General features: G+C 37.9%; 3 protein-coding genes across 5 annotated transcripts in view; 2 read left to right on the top strand and 1 right to left on the bottom strand.

The window, feature by feature from the left end:
- The window catches only part of upp1 (uridine phosphorylase 1), a 7,147-nt gene extending 2,919 nt beyond the window's left edge, over nucleotides 1–4,228 (top strand). For all 3 annotated transcript variants that reach the window (XM_047811268.1, XM_047811267.1, XM_047811269.1), the window contains 5 exons: nucleotides 59–217; nucleotides 370–484; nucleotides 725–934; nucleotides 3,140–3,286; nucleotides 3,787–4,228. In XM_047811268.1, the coding sequence (XP_047667224.1) occupies nucleotides 59–217; nucleotides 370–484; nucleotides 725–934; nucleotides 3,140–3,286; nucleotides 3,787–3,926 (771 nt within the window). In that variant the 3' untranslated portion in view covers nucleotides 3,927–4,228. The remainder of the gene's footprint in view (nucleotides 1–58; nucleotides 218–369; nucleotides 485–724; nucleotides 935–3,139; nucleotides 3,287–3,786) is intronic.
- Nucleotides 4,229–5,150: 922 nt separating this feature from the next.
- On the bottom strand, nucleotides 5,151–9,465 carry mrps2 (mitochondrial ribosomal protein S2). The gene is made up of 4 exons (XM_027149326.2): nucleotides 9,388–9,465; nucleotides 8,202–8,312; nucleotides 6,225–6,354; nucleotides 5,151–6,062 (listed from the first exon to the last, which is right to left on the bottom strand). Exons 1-4 carry the CDS (start codon nucleotides 9,410–9,412, stop codon nucleotides 5,549–5,551), a joined length of 780 nt encoding a protein of 259 aa, XP_027005127.1. The 5' UTR covers nucleotides 9,413–9,465; the 3' UTR covers nucleotides 5,151–5,548.
- A 2,805-nt stretch (nucleotides 9,466–12,270) lies between these two features.
- The window catches only part of stmn2a (stathmin 2a), a 4,159-nt gene continuing 1,429 nt past the window's right edge, over nucleotides 12,271–15,000 (top strand). The window contains exons 1-3 of the mRNA XM_027149327.2: nucleotides 12,271–12,428; nucleotides 14,358–14,453; nucleotides 14,764–14,939. Of these exons, the coding sequence (XP_027005128.1) occupies nucleotides 12,410–12,428; nucleotides 14,358–14,453; nucleotides 14,764–14,939 (291 nt within the window). The 5' untranslated portion in view covers nucleotides 12,271–12,409. The remainder of the gene's footprint in view (nucleotides 12,429–14,357; nucleotides 14,454–14,763; nucleotides 14,940–15,000) is intronic.

Raw genomic sequence — 15,000 nt, 5'->3', positions numbered from 1 at the left:
TAACTGAAATGACGTGGATTCTTGCATCACAGGCAAATTGCATTTTCTGTTCTTGTAGTTTGTATGTGTCGGAGGAAGTCCGTGTAGGATGAAGTCTTTCATCGAGTACGTTGCTAAAGAGCTGGGCCTAGAAGATCCAAAAGGAGAGTACCCAAACATCTGCGAGGGAACAGATCGCTATGCAATGTATAAAGTTGGACCAGTGCTGTCTGTTAGTGTAAGTCCTTAAATGTCAAACACGAAAGACCCAAGAGATCTGATCGCTACTTGCAGAGTGGTTTTAACACCATAGTGTGTGTTTTAATATCAACATAATCTGAATTGTTCTGCATTGTAAAGATACAGTAATCTCTGTGTAATCTGTTTTAGCATGGCATGGGCGTTCCCTCGATGTCAATAATGTTACACGAGCTTATCAAACTCCTCTATCATGCCCGCTGCACTGATGTCACTATCATACGCATCGGGACCTCGGGTGGAATAGGTACACTTTTATAACACACTATCTCTCTTAATAAACAGACAGCAGACTGTCTAACAACAGATTGATTATTACCAGCATCTGTTATACTGTGACGCTGTATGTTGCACGTAGAATACGTTACTATATTAGATTTATACATGAACATTTTTTTATGGTTACCGGAAGAAGCAGAGCTTTACAACAAGGATGAGTGAGAAGGAATACATTAGAATCTGTCCTTCTTGATTTGTTTGTCTGCAGGTCTGCAGCCAGGCACAGTTGTGATCACCAAGCAGGCAGTGGATGCCAGGCTCATGCCCCACTTTGAGCAGGTGGTCCTGGGTAAGACAGTGGTGAGGAGCACAGAGCTGGATTTCGAGCTTGCAATGGAGCTGCTGGAGTGTGGGAAAGAGCTGGGAGAGTTTGAGACTGTCATTGGGGATACCATGTGCACTCTGGACTTCTATGAAGGTATTGTCGTGAGTCTTCAGTGATAAATAGGGCTTTTTGAACTGCAACTACTTGCAGATATTGTTCCAAACCTTGCCCAGGATTATGAAACCCTGCTCTCAAGCAGGCACTTTTACAGTGTTAACTCGCACTGCAGTGCCAAACAATGTGGTGTTTGAGTGTTACGACTAGATGCTTAGCAACTGACATCCAATCAGAAACTGAACAGCTCGTGCCTATCGCCTACTTTGTACAGTCACAGAAACTCCCTGTTAAATAAATAATAGCTGCAGTGTGTGGGAGAAAAAGAAAAAATCATTGTCAAATGGTGACGGAAAAAAATGTCAGTTCGAACAAGTTTTATTTTTATAGTCATGGTCAGAAAAAGTCTGTTGAGGATTAACTTGAGTGCAAAATCATTCATATGTGATTCTCTTCATGTTTAAACAGAATTCAAGAAAATATACATGTCTAGCTTCTCTGTTTTCTTGCTTTTGTGTTTGTCTCAGGAGGCTAAAACAGCCCAGAAGGATTAACATCAAATTACATTAACATAAGTTACATAAAGTGAACAAAACTATTAACAAATCAAAAATAAGAGTTAATCCAGTAAATAAGAGTTAACCCAGCGTTTATGAGTGTACAGTGTGAAACGTCACATGAATATGAATATATGAATACTCAGGATTAATTGTTAACCCTGAGTGAAGTATTAGCAGTTTTCCATTAACCTGGAGTTTATTATCAGAATCAGACTCAGAATGAGCTTTATTGCCAAGGATGCTTGTGCATACAAGGAATTAGTTATAGTGTCATAAGCTTCCAGTACACAGAGACAATACAAAATATAGCTGCAAGAAGCGATGGCGGGCCCTCGCACATTTTTTTATCGCTATACGGTCCTCCCAGAAAACAATGCACGGTGGGCAAGTGCATGAAGTGGGTAAATATCAGTGGACTATTTTATGTTGTTACTGACCCATTTGGGGACTGTAGGTAAATGAAACCCCACATTTTAGACAAACGGGTGCTTGTGAGCCACTTAAGAGACACAAATTTGTCTGACCTTTTTGTCCACACTTAACAGCCGACAAAAGATGTATGTGTCAAATTTCAAGTTAATCTAAGCATGCCAAAAGCCTTAAATATGCTTGAGATAAAAGTACATTTTGACACGATGCCATGGCAACGGTGTGTGAGATATCAAAAATCCGTTCGCAATTTCGCATTAGATTCAATCGCATGAATCCTCTAGGAGGAGTAATTTCATTGCATGCAACTGTGAAAAAATCCACCTTTGTGACTGACACACTTCTTGGGGCCTGTTGGTGGCGCTATACCCAGGACTCACAATAGGCAAATCGATGCGATCGGAATCCTTGGCCTAACATACACACACAGCATGTCATCACAATAAGACATTTTTTGCTTTAGATATTAGACATTTCCCGTTTCTTTGAATACACCATAACTTAGTCGCCTCGCCATGGCAGCACTGTTCGAGATATCAAAAATCCCTTCGGAATTTTATGGCTTAGATTTTTTGGCTTAGATAGAAGACACTTCCTGTTTCTCTGAATGCACCATAACTTAGTCGCCTCACCATGGCAGCACCGTTTGAGATATCAAAAATCCCTTCGCAATTTAGCAAATGCAATGTCTCAGCATCATGTTGACCACTTTTGGTGTCAATAACATGAATGTTCTAGGAGGAGTATTTAAAAGGTCACCACATGCAACAGTTGTGACTGACACACTTCCTGGCGCCTGTTGGTGACGCTATGTCCGAGATTCACAATAAGCACATCGATGCGATCGGAATCCTTGGCCGAACATACACACAGCGTGTCATCCCAATAAGACATTTTTTGCTTTAGATATTAGACATTTCCTGTTTCTCTGAATTTACCATAACTTAGTCGCCTCGCCATGGCAGCAAGTGAATAATTTGTTTATGATCGATCCAGAGTAATTTTCTGAGCCATTTTCCTCACTCTGGATATGTACAGTTCTTGAAGGGTGGGTACTGTAGGGGAACACCAATAATTCTTTCAGCGATCCAAACCGTTCTCTGTAGTCTTCTGAAGTCTGATTTTGTAGCTGAGCCAAACCAGACAGACAGACTGACCCAAGCTTGACTATTTAAAGTTCCAACATCTCTGTTATGTTCATTTAAACAGTTGTGGTTTGTCTGTCTCTCTCACCGAATTGCTGGTGTTGATGCAGGTCAAGCTCGTTTGGACGGCGCTTTCTGTTCATACACCGAAGAGGATAAACAGCAGTACCTTTCCGAGGTGTATGCAGCAGGAGTCTGCAACATCGAGATGGAATCTTCTGTTTTTGCTGCCATGTGCAAACTCAGTGGTATACGAGGTAGAACAAATTGACTTTAAAACCCATGAAAACAATCATATGTGGCATATTTTTGCAGTTCAGTACGAAGCTTCTGTAGGAATCACTTAGATTTAGATAATAGAGATTTAAAATTTGATAAAAAAAAGTGAGAAAAGAGAAATGAGAAAACATTGAAGTAATAAAGAAATGAATGTAAAATCTTTTCAATTCAGGGACAGTAAACATCTTCTGAGGTTCCAGATGCAGCTTTTTAAACAATAAAAAGCTTCTGTCTTCAACACGCTCACACATTTTATCAGAGGTTTAAAACGTGGGTTATAGGACATTAGGAAAATCTGTTTGACTGTTTATTTGAATTGAATGGGTTTAATTTAAAACCTTAATAATGCAATTTATTAACTCAGGCCTAGAAAATATATTAAGGTTTTGTCACTGTAAAGTCAGACCTGAATCTTAATATATAAAAGATTTCAACATTGCATATGTGTAAACATTTCTCCTTCTGACTCGTTTCCCAGCGGCTGTGGTGTGTGTGACCCTTTTGGACCGGCAGAAAGGAGACCAGCTGACCAGCTCTCATGATGTCTTGCTTGACTACCAACAAAGACCTCAGACCCTTGTTGTCCATCACATCAAAAAGAAACTTAATATCCTCTAGAGAAGTTAACCTCTCTCTCTCTCTCTCTCTCTCTCTCTCTCTCTCTCTCTCTCTCTCTCTCTCTTTTTATATACACATTCATATAATTAGAATGTAAAAAAAAAGTTTTTGGGCATATCTTAACCTGGCTATATCTACAGTATTTTATATGAATTATATATACTTGCTTTTGCTAATAGTTATACCTGAACATTACATAAGAGAAGACTTATATTTAAAGATTTTCTGACATATTCTACGTGCTTGATGCTATTTGATATAATTCATAGAATAAACACCAGAGCTAATACGTAATGATTAAACAAGTTGTTTGTGTCCCAGTTTGAATACTCCACAGCACTTACAACACTCCACATACCAATAACACATTCCGCATGCCTGGCCCCACACGTCCAAACCAAACCCTCTTTTATTTCTTTTCAGTGTGCTGACTGGGGCTATTGTGATTGTAAAGTGCACGTGGCTGCATATTTGCTCTCATGTCCAATGCATGGGTTTGTTGTCTTGGTCACATTACGAGTGGCACATGCTGAGATTTTTACTAGGTCTACTGGCGGCCCCTGGTGGAAATGATTGAAAGCTAGGGAAGAAAACAACTTGCTCTCAGTGTGATACTGTAAACAGATCACACTCTGAGCTGCTCTGAAATTATTCACGTCACTGATACAGTCTCGAGTGTCAATAGACGGAATCTTTCATGATCGTGATCAAGCTAAAGTTCTGTATTATTAGTTCAGATGAAGGGCATCTCTGGTTACTGTGTGTATTGTGTGTGTGTGTGATGCCACCACATCAATAGGTTTTTTAGTTTCATCCTACTGTCCTATTAAGTAGGAATGAGTGCGTGTGCACATGGTGTGCAGAGAAGGACTGGCATCCCAACCTGAGGTGTGGTCTCTCAGCTTGTCCCCGGTGTTCTGAGGTTACATTTACAGCATTTAGTCCCAACCTTCTGACCAGCAGTCCAACACCTTAAGCATGAAGTTAGATCCACTTTTACCCTAAGCAACATAAAGCCATAGCAGAAAATGAATGAAATATCTACACAGGTTCTCAATCTCAGTCCAGGTGCACTCGTGTGTCTTCCCTGCTCCCATCACACCTGATTAAATTGATACAACTGATCATATAACAACTCCTTCCTGAGCTAAATTAGAGACGTTTGAGCTAGAAAAACACTAAAATGTGCAGAACAGTGGACAAAAACAGACAAAAAAGAAAACGTCTTTTTTCTTTGTGATGAACACAAACTTTTAATAATACATCAAAACTTCATATGACAGAAAAATCCTGCAGTCTTTCAGGATCCTTGCCTTATTGAAGGACCTCGGTGCCTCAAACATTTCTTTATCTCTGTTGTGAGTGTTTTTTTTTCCAACCTAAATCTGAAGACACATTCGAATACACTCCACATTTTAGAGAATCCCTGCTTGGACACACCCAGAGATGGTGTTAGCTTTGATAATTAACTGATTCTCTCAGTGGTGTGTTTGAGGAGAGAGCAAAAATATGACCAAAAACTTGATTCAAATTAAGTTCTGATTTGTGAAGACAGAAGTGCAGAATTTGCATTTAACCATTCGGTGTCTCTAGTATGTTTCACTCTCTCTTTTTTCTGTTACTCATATCCCCTTGAGCAGCTCCATTTGCTTCCTCTTGTCCTTTGCCCTGTTGATAGCCATCCTGAACAGACGGCAGTACAGCTCCACTGCAGCCGGAGTGTCATCGTTGCCTGGCACTGGATATGTGATAAGGCTTGGGTCACAGTCTGAGTCGATGATACCCACTGTAGGAATGTTAACCTTGGCGGCATCGCGTACACCAGTGTGTGTCTGAAAGACACTGTTTTGTGTACAGAGGAAGATGATAAGGTCGGGAAGACGCACTCCGGTGGCACTGGCGTTGGTAAGCACACCTCCCTGCCAGTATCGTGCGTGAGCATATTCGCCACATCGTTGCGCTGTAGATTCGGTCAGGTGTGTGTACTGGCGCCGGCGGCTTATAAAGAGCACAATGCCGCCACGGTAAGCTACGTGTGCCGTGAAGTTCAGAGCCTGCTGTAGGTGCGATGCCGTCTGCTCCAAGTCAATGATGTCCATGTCCAAGCGTGTACCAAACAGATAGGGCTCCATCAATCTTCAGACAGAGACAGAAGAGCAATTCAGTTCAATACAGAACACAGAGAGATGGAAAGAGTATGGAAGGGGCTGTCTGAGTTGTAAAGTACAAATACGTACAGAATCTTAATTGGACTGATAAATTATTACACTAATAATAATCAAAATAACTTTGCTCTACCTGTGCCTGCAGCCTTTCTTGTGCCCAAGGTGGACTCGGGCCTCAAACAGGTCCTTTATAGTAAAAAGCTCAGACACGCTAAAGAAATCCGGCTGGGTCAGAGGAAAGTTCATGATCTTATCGTTCACATCTGGGAGAAAAGACCATAAATAAGGGTAAGTATATGAATTAGTCCCTACAGGATTCCATGCACTTTTTTGTGACTTGTAACCAAATCTGCTCGATTTTGCTGCCACTGATTGTTTCAATATTTCCAAATGCAACTTGCACAAAGAGCTTTTGGTGGTTTTTTTTTTTTTGCAAAATTGCAAGTAAAGGTTTTACACAAATTTGAATTTTGTATACTATATTTATATCAGAGCTCTATGTATCAGTTGATACTAAATATTTACTTGATAATAATAATAATATCTTCTCAGTGACACAAGCCAGTGTGATTTAAGACAGTTTGTCCATGGCAACACTTGTGTCATGGCATTCAAAATTTCACACATTCACAGTATAGACAAGGACTGTTGATCACATCAGAATAAATTCAAAAACAGATTCTGATCCCATATTTCAGGTCGTCACAGGCTTGATACTGAATCGACTCAGGAGTGTTCAAAGTTTGCTCCCAAATTGTGTCATTATGACCTTATTACAAATAGTGACTTTCACAGAATTCATTGTATGAAACTTAAAAATTTAATTAATGATAAAATGTAACTAATCTATTAAGAAATTAACCAAACATGCTCTTAGTTAGCTAACCATGCCCTAATTAACCACAGAGACATTTCTGCCTTTTCTGAATAACTTGTTATATATTTTATTTTTAAATGGATTTATTCTACACAGGTTATTGACAAGGGCCTGTATGAAAGATGCTGCACATGAACTATAAAAGGGTAATAAAGAAGATTTTAATAAGCGATGTTACTGAACACTTGTCTCGTAGCTAAACGGTTAAGAAGCACAGCCTGTTTATTTATTAATAAAGAAAACTGTAACTGTTGCCAAAAATACTTTAGGACAGGGGTGTCAAACTCAAATTAACAGTGGGCCAAAATATAAAACTGAGATAAAGTCACGGGCCAAACTGAATATTTATTGAAAAATTAACTGCAACTGATATGTAATGTTTAACCTTTTTCATATGGAAACAAACTTAGGTTTTGCTTAACCACAGGATCTGGAACAACCAGAGCTTGATATTACAAACACATAAGAAATAAAATTTGAAATAAAAGACACTTCGCAAACTTTGACCATACACTTTTTGACAAACTCTTCCTCATTAAAGGTCTGGGCAGATTTTGCTGTCTCTGCTGCCACAATAAAGCTTTACAGCCTTTACAGCAGCTTCACTTTTTGATTTTGCTTTCATGAAAATAGTCTGCCAGGAAACCAGACTTTTTTTCATCTCCTCCGCCTTCTGGAGCTTCTGCTTTACGTCCAGTTCCTTATACTTCTAATGTTTCGTTTCATAGTGTCTTCTTATGTTATATTCTTTCCTTACAGACCTGTTAGCTCCGCACACAAGACAAACAGATCTGTCCTTTATATTCATGAACAGATAATCTGCCTCCCACCTGACTTGAAAGCTCCTATTGTCCATCTTTCGTTTGGCCATTTTTGTGGAGGGTGGAATTAACTTGCCCGATGTGACTAACATGGTTGTTAAAGACTGTCAACAGAGAATGAGGGGCGCTTGCTGTTCGTGACTACGCGTCAATACAGTGGCAAGGCATTCTGGGATTTGTAGTATTAGCGAAACATGCGGCTAGCCAGCTTTAATACACATTTGATATGATCTCGCAGGCCTGAGTTTGACACCCCTGCTTTAGGACATGCAGTTTGAGGTAATAATGTGTCACTCCACCACAATGCTGAATCACCACACACTGTAATCCTCACTGATCACATTTCATAGTCACTGTATTGATCAGAAATGATGTAAATACACGTGCAAATGTTTTGGCTTGAGCTCCATACCAGTGTCCTCATTGTGAGAAGCAGGTGTGGGTCTTGCAGCAGTGGAGAATGTGTGGCTGTTGGAGGAAAACAAGGCTCCCACCAGCCGAGCACTCCTTACACCATGGATTACTAATGACACAAAACCAACAAAGAAGCAAAAGAAGATAAGAAACAGTTACAGGAATAAATCAAACAAGCTAAATTGCCTCGTGAGCAACAGCAGAATCCGTCAATTAAAATACTGGAAGTTATAACTTAATAATTATTGAGTATGTCAGTATTACAGACACATTATATGCAAATTCTATACAGAAATAAAAATGATATGAAATAAAAATAAACAGTGCTTCTTATGAATAACATATTTAAACGTTTCCATATTTCCTTATTTATTCTTGTGTAGGTCTGCTGAGCCTTATTGTTTAGTCTTTTTTTATTTACTTTTTTGCACACACTAATCATTTTCGTCGTTTTGCACATACTGTACAATATTTCAGTCGTTTGCTGTTTTTGCACAAATCCTAACATTATCTCAGGGACCTGCTGCTAAGAAACGGTGTTCATTCTAGTATTACTGCACACAATATGTTCTCAACATCCAGTATTTACATCCAGTATTTACATCCAGTATTTACATCCAGTATTTACATCCAGTATTTACATCCAGTATTTACATCCAGTATTTACACTGGTCGGCGCTGTTTCTGTTTATTGTCTTTTGTATATTTTTTGTATTGTCTTGTAACTTTTCGTCTGCACTGTCTTGTCCTGCACTGTTTACACCATGTTGCACAGATGCACTTTATGTATCTAGGACTAATTTACTACGTCCTTAGCCCGGGTTAACAAAGTTCTAACTGTAACAGCTATATATATATATATATATATATATATATATATATATATATATATATATATATATATATATGGTTGAAATGACAATAAAAGCTTCTTGACTTGACTTAGAAGCACTTAGCACACTTTAGCATTAAGCACACTTTAGCATTTAGCACACTTTAGCACACTTAGCCGCTAGCCGGTCATTAGCTAGGAGACAATACTCTATATGAATAGAACAAAACAATCAGTGTTTTTAGATTTTAAAACAAATACCCATGCATGTACTTATAACACTCGACCACTGGCTCGTTTTTAAAGATAATATGTATTTCTTTTAAGAAATATGTTTCATTTAACAGTTCACCTTTGGTTAGTATCCCAGCAGCCATGTTTACGAGTTCCCCCTGTAGCTCCTCCCACTGAAGGTCAGACGAAAGGGTTTCTGGGTAATGAAGTCATAATTTTTAAAAAGGACTACAACTACAATACACACTGTTTTAGGCTAAATCTGATTGATGAGATTGCTTTCAACATGTTATACTAATTAAAAGTTTCCACACAAATATTTACCAGAATCAGAAAGGCTAAATGTACACTAATCATATAGACTATATTATTTTTATTCTTTTAATCCTGATATTATTAGGTTTAGTTTATGTGGAGTAACATCTATACCATCCCATGTGAGTGAGTTGTTACTATAAAAACAGTAGTATAGGAAAGGAGTGTTTAAAACTCAACTGTTGAGTAGTATTGTTTTGTCCTGGTCTTTTTCTGGGCACAATGTTGAACAAGTTCATCCTGGATTGGACGTCAGACTATCACTCAGGACCATGCACACAGACATGCACACACTCACACCTAGGCATAAATTAGCACAACCTGTTTACTGACTGTTATGTTATTGGACAGTGAAAACCCAGACAGACTCATGAAAACACAGCATGATTTTTCTGGAAGCCACCACACTGACTTGGTACCTAAGTATTAATAATATTTGCACACATATTTAGAATGTAAACAGACAATGCAGAATAATTGATAGGTAAATAAAAATAAAATACAGATAGAACATATAAGAAACAATATAGAACAGAACAGATAGAAGATTAAGCTAAAACAGAATAGAATAACTCAGAATAGAACAGGATTAAAGCTAACAAAAGAGATTAGAAAAGGACAACAAAGAATAGCAGAAAATAGACATAGAACAGAAGATAATTATTCAATATAATAGAGAAAAAATAAAGCAAAACAGCATAAAATAACAGAAGAGAATAAAACAGAAAAACACCAGACTAGAACAGACTACAATACATCATAATTCACAATACATCATAGATTAAATCTGAATAGAACAGAAAAGAATTCAACAACATAAAACACTAAAAGAGATGTGACTAGAATAAAACAGATTAAAATTGATTAGAATAAAATAGAATAGAGTGAAAAAGAATGAAACAGAACAGAATAGAATAAAAAGATGGAGAGAGATTAGAATTGACCAATAGAATAATGAAAAAATAAGTACAGAATTGAATGGAAATAGAATTAAAATAAATCTATTAAAATTGAATAAAATAAAACTGAATGGTTCCGAGTAGAATAGAGCAGAATAAAAAGCTAAATAAAACAGATAGAATCAACTAGATCAGAAGATAGTGGAATAAAATAGAACATCATGGAACATCACATAACCTAACAGTACAAAATTTCTGTTTTGCTATTTCTGCAGTGTTTGATGGAGTGTGTGAATTTCACAATTTGTCTGCAGTGCATTGTGCAGACTGTAGAAACAGTGTGAAAGAGCAGTGCATACAGGTTGTGCTGTTAAAGGCAGCTGTAGCTTAGATCATGTTCCTTGCACTTATGTGTGATATGTGAAGCAATCCTTTACTGTTGCACGCTTCACAATATCCATGACACAGCAGTATAGAGCCTCTATTCCTGAAGTTATTATGATCGTCTCTGCTATAATTCCAGTGGCACGTGGTTACTGGTTACTGGCAAACTGAAGATGCTGATTATGATATACGGATGACTCATACAGATGTAAGCAGCCACATTAAACATTTTGTGATTTCTTCCATCTAATGCAGGTGTCGCATTTAAGTCTTTAGTAAAAAAAAAAAAAAAAAAGGCCCAAATGTTTTGGTGCAGGTCATGTATGGGATCTGGCACTTTATGTCTGTGAAACTGTTTTTAGAAAATATGCATTGGAGTGTGTGTCAGGAATAATCTTCTATCTAATTCTGTTGTATTTTCAAGAATATAAAATAACAGAATAGGTAGCACAGTTTAGGAATAGAATTACATCCAATTTTATGATGTATTTTCACATCAAGCCCAGAGTTTTTGGAATAGGCTCCAGATCCACCCCATCCCTAACCAGCATAAGCAGGTGGTGAAAGTGAGGTAGATTAAATAAGGGTAGCTGTGGATGTAGATGCACAGTAAGTACACAGCTCCATAGTCCCTGGCCAGGGTCCTGATTGATGCTTTGTAGAGTTTCACCTGTTCTGCTAACATTTCGGTGGGTTTACATTCTCTGGTTTCCTCTCACCATAATAATAATAATAATAATAATAATAATAATAATAATAATAATAATAATAATAATAATAATAATAATAATAGCAGCATGAATTTGTCAATCATATCCGACAGGGCTGTTGGATTAAACCAGTAGAATAAGTTTTGAACTCCTGCTTGGTTGAAATGAAAACCCTTTAAGGCTGAAGACCCCATGAACTAGACTAAATTGTCCTGAGTGTGTGAATGTGTGTCTGTGTAGTGGCTTGTTGATAGACTGGCGTCCTATTTAGGGTGTGACATCAACCCAATACCCCTAGCACCTTCCTTTCCCGACACACACATATTGTGACTTTGGCTAGATTTTAAATCCACTGTGACCACAGACCAATATAATACCGTTATACTAAAGATGTGAATGAAATAATAATTGAAAGAATTATTTAATAAATGAACGAAGAAGGTGTCTATCATTGTTAGAAGCAAACTGATCTAAAACCCCCTCTTATTCAATATTATTATAGCTTAAAATAAAAGGCAAACGAGTGGTCCTAAAAGTTGTAATCCATACTGATTTACATTAATCGGTGGCAACAGCAGGAAGGAAACATCTGTAAGATCATTTCTGCGAGCTGTGTGCGCTATTCTCTAAAACGCCTGCCCTTTTTTTTTTACGTAAAGTGGCGATGGCCAATCTGCTCTCGTGTGGAGATGCTGATCACTGAACCGCTCCCAGTGCTTATTAGTGCTCTCTGTCTGCCGGATCGCATTGTGCTCTGCTGTATCAGTGCCTTAAGCATCGCTCCTTAACGCCACCGGCACGAACCGCAACCGCCTGAACACTTCACCCGACAATGGACAAACTCGCTGTCGGTAAGTCTTGCTTTTTCTACATCACATCTTCATTATTATACTTCTGTTTTTATGCTGATCGATGGTAGGGATGTCTGATCCCAGCAGACGGACTGACTATTCACAGAAACCCTGAAAAATTAGCCTAAAATATATACAACAACATGGATTTAGATTTAGAACATATTTAATAGTCTTGTTCATTCTGTTGTCTAAGCCAGTGTATCTTGATTTAAGAGCCTAGCATTTCTATTCGCAAACAAAGCTAAGCTAGACAAATGAATTGGATATAGGATTATATATAAGCTTAAATAAACGTATTAAGTGTAAAACGAACAGATATTAGTATATACATATGTACTGTATATACATGCATTTTATGCGTTTCTGTGGGTAGAATGGCGCACCTGCTTCAGCTCAGTCTCCTCTCCAGCATAATGCAGAAAGACCCCACCCAAGGCACCAGGCATCATCTCCTTTATAACTGCTCCTACAAAATCCTGCACAAAATACAGCTTTACATCAAACATACGCGCACGATTTGGAAATCATTTTTCACACTCTAACAGCTGGTCCTGCATTTTATATTCCTAATGCGTTCTGACAGATTGAGTGCGTCTGTGGTATCCGCCTGGTATTGTGTGCGCTCCATGGCCTTAGCTTTACGTGTTAAACATTTGGCAAAGGATCTGAATCAGTTTATACGCCCTGTTAAGATATTAGGTGCAGAGAATTATATGGAGGAATTTTTGATTTTATAAGAAAACAGATGTCAAACATTTATTGAAATGCAGTTGTCGGCAATGAGCTTTATGTTTTTGTGGTGTCATTTGTTATAGTATCATTTAAAGGCTGTTTGTGATTAACAACACAATTAACATCTATAATTCTTTAAATCGACAACAGCTTATGAAGCCGGGGTTAATAGATGGAATTGTCATTCTTTTTAGAAGGAAGCTAAGACATCAGTTGGGCGAGCATCAGGTTTTACTGAAAGCTTGGAAGCTAAATGGGTGTGACTGTTTTACGACCCACAGAGGAGCAGCTCAGGCCCAAATATCAAGATGTGCTGTCTTATCATTATATTTAATATAAACACAGGTCCGATTCATTACACATGCCCACACACTTGCAGGCACACACACACACACACACACACACACACACACACACACACACACACACACACACACACACACACACACACACATATATATATATATACATTGAGAAAAATAACTGAGGAATAGCATCAGGCCAAGTGGACCACAGATTGGGAGGCTGGCCAGCCCTGCAGCAATGGAACACTGCACATGGTGGTGTCCATGCCCATGCAAATCATTATCTATGCTCTGTGGACACTAGTGGACATCCGTGCACAGGGGACCATGTGACTGCTCCTTTGTCTTGTTGAAAAAGACAGATCAGAAACGACAGACCATCTCACCTATCTTTAGTGTCTCACGTCTGTGTGTAGTGTTTTAGCTTTGTTCTGTGCCCCTAGATAATGGAGTTTAAAGGATGTGCCTGCAATCTGTAAAACTCTACAGATGACAGGAAATGACCAGCATCATTAGTCTCTTTTGCATATTTTATGAGTGCGCTACAGCCTCAGAATGTTCATAATCTGTTTTTAGCTGAGGCACCTGTGCCTTAAGCCTGGGAAAGACTTAAATATGCACTTGGTAAAGGATATGCACTTTGCGCTTGGTAAAAGCTTCATATTTCATTTTGAATTAAACTGAATTAACTGGACTATCTGGAATGTATCAGGTGGTGTATGGGAACAATGCTGAAATCCTGCAGTACTGTACTTATACTATACTGTAATCAAGCTTACACATACAAAACACACACACATATACACATTAGTGAAACATTAGTCTGATTCTAAATGTTTTGTGTCACATTGCACTGATTGATGCTTATTTAATTGCTCTTTTCTTACAGCATACAAAGAAAAGATGAAGGAGATGTCTATGTTTTCACTCATATGCTCCTGTTTTAACCCAAGGCTACAGAAAAACCTGGACACTAAGACAGAAAGTAAGATATAATTTAGTTTTATATCGGTCCACATGCTTAGATTTAAATTAATTTAATATTATATATTTACACATTTATAGCACTTCAATTTAATGACATACAGTAATTCATATTTAATTACAATTAATTGGACCTTAATTGGATACTTTAGTAAGAGGAATTCAGTTTATTATTATTATTATTATTATTATTATTATTATTATTATTATTATTATTATTATTATTACTTCTGATAACCAATTATGACACAATTAAAACTTTAAACCACAGATAGTTATTTTCAGTTATTTCGCATGTGATTTTCATTCAGTTATGGAGGTGAAGCCCATAAACAAACGGGCCTCGGGTCAGGCCTTCGAGGTGATCCTTAAGCCACCCTCTCCTGTGTCAGATGTGGCACAAAGTATCGTATCCCCTCCCAAGAAAAGGGACATCTCATTGGAAGACATTCAGAAGAAACTGGAGGCTGCTGAAAATCGCAGGAGAGTGAGTGTTTGCATTTCGGGATTAATACTGACATGTTAGCATTTCTTGACATGAATATTGA

Source organism: Tachysurus fulvidraco, chromosome 3, assembly GCF_022655615.1.
Source record: "Tachysurus fulvidraco isolate hzauxx_2018 chromosome 3, HZAU_PFXX_2.0, whole genome shotgun sequence".
Classification (NCBI taxonomy): Eukaryota; Metazoa; Chordata; class Actinopteri; order Siluriformes; family Bagridae; genus Tachysurus; species Tachysurus fulvidraco.
Note: the sequence above shows the minus strand (reverse complement) of the source record. Positions and strands in the feature narration are given on the sequence as shown.